This window comes from Malurus melanocephalus, unplaced genomic scaffold, assembly GCF_030028575.1.
Source record: "Malurus melanocephalus ecotype Western Australia unplaced genomic scaffold, MMel_1.1 scaffold_770, whole genome shotgun sequence".
Taxonomy (NCBI): domain Eukaryota; kingdom Metazoa; phylum Chordata; class Aves; order Passeriformes; family Maluridae; genus Malurus; species Malurus melanocephalus.
In genome coordinates this window covers 4,903-9,889 of record NW_026624002.1, presented here as the reverse complement: position 1 = coordinate 9,889, position 4,987 = coordinate 4,903, and the positions used below count along the sequence as shown (strand labels likewise).

The following is a 4,987-nucleotide window of genomic DNA, read 5'->3' as shown; positions in this document are numbered from 1 at the left end:
AGCATATAACTGTATCATGGAATTGATTTAACAAGCTCCAATTCTACCAGATACCAATGCAAGTGCTGGGATTCTGGGATGAGCTGCAGTTTTGCTTCTGCGTTTCACACCTAAAATGGGTCTGTTTTGAGTGCTACTGAAATACTTCATGTCTTAAAATACTGTATTTACTGGAAGCCCTGCAGGTGGAGGTTGAGGTGACAAAGGGCAGGTTAGAGGTGGCTCGAGTCCATCTCAGGGCTCTTCATTCAGGATGTGCTCTTGCCTGGTGTGTGTGTCTCCAATATTGGTTCTGTTTTCTGATTAACTTCCTTAATCCCGGGGCTTTTAAGTACAAATCCAGCTGTACAGGACAGGTCTGTGTGTAAATAAGGGATTGTGCTTATCTATATGCCACTATAAATATGTAAGAAGTGTTGTACATAGGAAAGAAGAAATGGCTCCAAGAATGTTTTCAGAACTGTTCCCTTGGTTTAAATGCCCAGCCAGGAGATTGCCATCCCTGTGCCCTCATTTCCCGGGAAGGGATCCGCAGGCTCTGGTCACTGCCCGCTCCCTCGGGGTCTGTGCGGGGTTTGTGGGTGGCTTGGGGCCAGGCTGAGCTGAGCTGAGCTGAGCTGAGCTGAGCTGAGCTGTGCCAGGTCTCAGTGCCACCTCCTCACTCTGCTCCTGTGCATCTTTCACCAACGCATTTCGGAGCCCCAGGACAGCTCTGGGGCAGTGCCCCAATCCCTCGGTGCCCGGTGTGGGGTGCAGCAGCAGCAGAAGGGGGTGCCACCCCCACCCCAAACCCAGCACCSTGTGTGCATCAGGCCWGGACTCCTTGTTCAARCTGCTGGAGGATGTGGCTGTTCTCTCCAGTATTCTGCTCTGTAATATCTGTAGCCTTCAGTGATTCCTTGAGTGCCTTAYGTGGCTTGTGGACAGAATTCCTGACCAGGAAGAGGAAATGCCCCTGGACTGAGGCGGCTCCTTCGCACCCCTGTGCCCCTGGCCCTTGCTGGCAGCACAGGAGGGGATTTAGCTTCGACTCAGGAAATCGCCGTGTGAATATGTGTATTAAACCCTGTATGATGTTCTGTACAGTTTATAAAAAGGGACTATTGTAAACTTTATGCAAAAGGTAACGCAGAGAAGATGGAGGGTTTTGGTCCACTGGCTGGTGTGCCATGGCCCGTGTCCTCTAACCTAACTCCAGAATCATATCCAAAATACAGAACGTTGGGTTCGGTGCCGTGACAGCAACTGACAGCCCAAAACCAGGGGCTGGAGCGATTGATTAGAGAATTTTACAGATATTTTTGTATTGTGATTCCTATGATATATATCGAGATACTTTCTATTCCTTTGTAAAATACATAAATTATTGTCAACTTTTAATTAAAAAGATCTGTTTTAAACCTTCAAATTAGATGCATTGGTTTGGGGTTGAGGGGATGGGGAAGCTGGACTGTGATTCCAGCCCCGGGAGATGCCCGGCAGGGCTCGGGGGGCGTTCACCCGATCCCCGGGGCAGCCAACCCCGCGCTGTCTCTGCCACCGCAGASGCTGGGAGATGTCACCTCCCGGTCGTGTGTGGGGATGGGCACGGGTGGATGGGCACGGAGGGGCGGGGGGTCCTTGGGCGGCTCTTAACTGGCGCTGGGCTCTGCTGCCCAGGGCGAGCGCTGCGGGATCGCGGCGGCAGCGGCAGCAGCAGCTCAGGGGTGCCGGGCCCATGTCGGGGCGGCAGGAGGAGGCTCTGCCCGCCTGCTTTGCGGGGCTGGGGGCGGGCAGCCCGCGGCCGCGGCAGAAGCGCGGCGGGATGTTCTGCAGCGTGGAGGATGCCTTTGACAACAAAACGCTCAACTTCGCCTCGCTCGCTGCCTCCGGAACGGGGACGCCCGTCGGGAGCCGCCGGCGCGACAGCCACCCGGGACGGAGTCCCGACAGGGGACCGAGCCCCGACAGCGACACCGGCCCCAGCCCCGGCCCCGGTCCCTGTCCCAGCCCCGCCGCGGCCGCGCCGCCCCCGAGAGCCGCCGCTCCGGCAGAGCTGCCCGACGGCTGCCGGCAGGTAACGGGACCGCACCGGGACAGGGCCGGGGGCTCTCCCGGACACAGCCGGGCCGAGACCGCGCCGGGAGGGCAAGCGGGCCCCCCTCCGTCTGTCCTCATCCCATCCCATCCTATCCCGTCCCTTCCCTTCAGTTCCGTTACGTCCCGTCCCAATGTATCCTGTCCCGTCTCTTCCCGTCCCATCCCGTCCCATCCCGCCCGGTGTCCGCGCTATCCCCGCCCCGGGAGCGGCGCTGGCACCGTCCCTTTGGAGCGGGTTCGAGCCGGGCACGGGCCGAGGGCCCCGCTTTTCTCTGGGGGACACGCCTGTCACCAGCCCCGCTCCGCTGGCCCCGTTCTGTCCCCGCCGGATCGGCTGTGTGGCGGCGCCGGGAGCGCGGGGGACGGGCGGGGGCGCGCACGCAGGCGGGGACGCGCAGCGCCGGGCGCGGGGACGCGCTCAGCCCCGCACACACGAGCGGAGGTGGCGGAGATGTCGCTGCAGGGCAGGAAGAGCGTGACCCGCGCCACGGTGAGGGCTCCCTGCGGCCGAGGGCTGCGGGACGGCGGGGGCTGCGGGCTGGGGCCGGGCCGGGGGTGTCCCCGGGCGGGGAGGGGGCGGTCTGGCACAGCCGGGAGCGCCGCGGGTCCCGTTCGCCCCGAGTCCCGGTCCTGCCCGCCCGGGGTGCTCGCCCGGCGCTGCCGAACCGCTGTCCCTGTCCCTGTCCCCTGTCCCTGTCCCTGCCCGGTCCGCCCAGCGCCCCCCGCTCCGCTCCGCTCCTCTCCGCTCCTTTGTTGCGCGGCCCGGCCGGAGCCCGGCGGTCCCGGCGCTTTGTCCGGCGCTGCCCGGGGGGACAAAGGCGGGTGTTCTCCTCACCCCGCCGTACCCCCGGCTGCCCTTTGGCTGGGGCGAGAGATGCGCTCCGAGGCCGCTTTTATCGCGGGATGGGCTGGGGAGTGTGAGAGCGCCTTCCAGCCGTGTTCCTGCCCCCCGCCCCAGCTTTGGGGTCCCCCCCGTCCTCCCCGGTGCCCCCGCGGCTCCCCCGGCGCTCCCCGGCCGGGCTGCGTGGGAAGGGATTCCCTTCTGCCACCGCCAGCGCTTCCCAGCAGGAGCCGGGACAAATCCCTCGATAGCGATGCCTTGTGTTTTGGTTTTTCTGCTTTTGCTGGCTCGTGGCAGAAATGGATTGGAAAATCCCGGTGGGTGCGGGAGCGGGGACCAGACGCGTTACTGGGCTGCGGAAACAGAGAGTGGGTGTGGGGGGCTGGAGCTGGGGTGGGGATGGGGTGACGATGAGGGTGAGGATGAGGATGGGGTAAGAATGGGGATGGGGTGAAGATGGGCCCCACAAGGGGAGGGGCCGTCAGGCTCTCCCGTGGAGCAGCAGCACTGAGGCTTCTTTTGATTGATGTTATGGGACAAGGGAAAACAATAAAGACACAAYAAATCCTTGACAGTTCAAAGAAAAAGGAATGCAGTTCTTTAATTTTCCTTTTATTTTCCAGCGATGCTCTTTTAAACAAGCCCCAGAATGTTTCTAGGCAGTTTTGCCTCCGTACCCAGAGCTTTGTGGTGCAGCATCTCCAGGCTGTGCTGCCACGTGCTCGCCCGTCCCTCGGTGGTTTTGTGCCCAGGCCGTGCTCTTTGTGTTGCCCATTTCAGCATTGGTAATAATTTTTCAAGCAGCACCAGAGAGCAGGAAAGGAATCCTCTGAAATTAGGCTGCAGCTTCACATAGACATCAGTGTTGCTGCTTCCTAAATTTTCTAGTTAAAGATTCTGGGTAAAGATTSTGCAAATCTGACAACTGTGCCAGTGTCTGGCTTTGAAGTGAGGCAAGTCCTCGAGGCTTTATCTGCCTCTGMCGAGACTGTGAAAACTAATGAATGGCAATAAATTACCAGGTTAATGAGATGCAGTGAGCAGGCTCGTGAGCTGAGGGAGGAGGCAGGAGCTCAGCTCAGCCCTCGGAGCTGGGGGGTCCCAGGGCTGCTTCTCCAAATGAAGCTGTAGAATAATCTGAATAGTCACTGAACTTGTGTGATTGGACGAAAAATACTAAGTCCTGAGATTTAATTAAAGCTTGGAATGAGTAAAATGGAATCTAAATAAAATAAAATAATCTAAAAAGTACGTGGTTTTTTTCCCATTAGAGTGACCAGCTTCTAATCAAAGGAGGAAAAATTGTCAATGATGACCAGTCATTTTATGCAGACGTTTATGTGGAGGACGGTTTAATAAAGTAAGTTAAAAATTTATGTTTGGTAATGTAATTYCTTAGAATGATACAGTGYMATGGGATTTGAACAAGGTTCCTTCMYATCATTTTWATCTTGGAAATCYATTCYYTTTTCAAAAAACAAAGGCAGCATTTTAGAGTGGTGTCAACAAAGAGCTGCACTGGTGTAGTTCTGCGCTGGAAAGTCTTGCTGAGCACCAGCAGCCTGGGGAGAAGCAGCAGAGGTTGTTTGGGTATCCTTAATTCAAAGTTGTTGCCAATTAAGAGCTCTTGATTTCCTTTCCAGGCAAATTGGAGAAAACCTGCTGGTTCCCRGTGGCACAAGAACGATCGATGCGTACGGGCAGCTGGTGATGCCGGGGGGCATCGATGTCCACACGCGGCTGCGGGCGCCCGGCATGGGCATGAGCCCGGCYGACGGCTTCTTCCAGGGCACCAAGGCAGCGCTGGCAGGAGGCACCACCATGATCAGTAAGAGGGACACATCCCACAGCTCTGAGTGTTCTAGAATGCACCGTGCCTTGAGACACTGCAGGGGGATTTATTTACCTCTGTAGCACAGAAGTGTCTCCAGTTTCTGCTGCAGAAATCGAAGCGTCACAAAGAGAATTAAAGGCGTTTTCGTCCCTTGTTGCACAGAGATACTAAAAATACACACGTACATCAAAAATACATCTGCTCTTGCCTTCCCTCATCAGAGAACAAACACA

At 57.4% G+C, this 4,987-nt stretch overlaps 1 protein-coding gene across 1 annotated transcript in view; it reads left to right on the top strand.

Annotated features, from left to right (window-relative positions):
• Window positions 1-1,717: 1,717 nt before the first annotated feature.
• LOC130584799 (dihydropyrimidinase-related protein 4-like) overlaps window positions 1,718-4,987 on the top strand; it is a gene marked incomplete at its 3' end in the record, with an annotated part of 7,816 nt that continues 4,546 nt past the window's right edge. Inside the window, exons 1-3 of the mRNA XM_057385002.1 lie at window positions 1,718-2,056; window positions 4,192-4,280; window positions 4,564-4,748. Coding sequence (XP_057240985.1) covers window positions 1,718-2,056; window positions 4,192-4,280; window positions 4,564-4,748 — 613 coding nt within the window. The remainder of the gene's footprint in view (window positions 2,057-4,191; window positions 4,281-4,563; window positions 4,749-4,987) is intronic.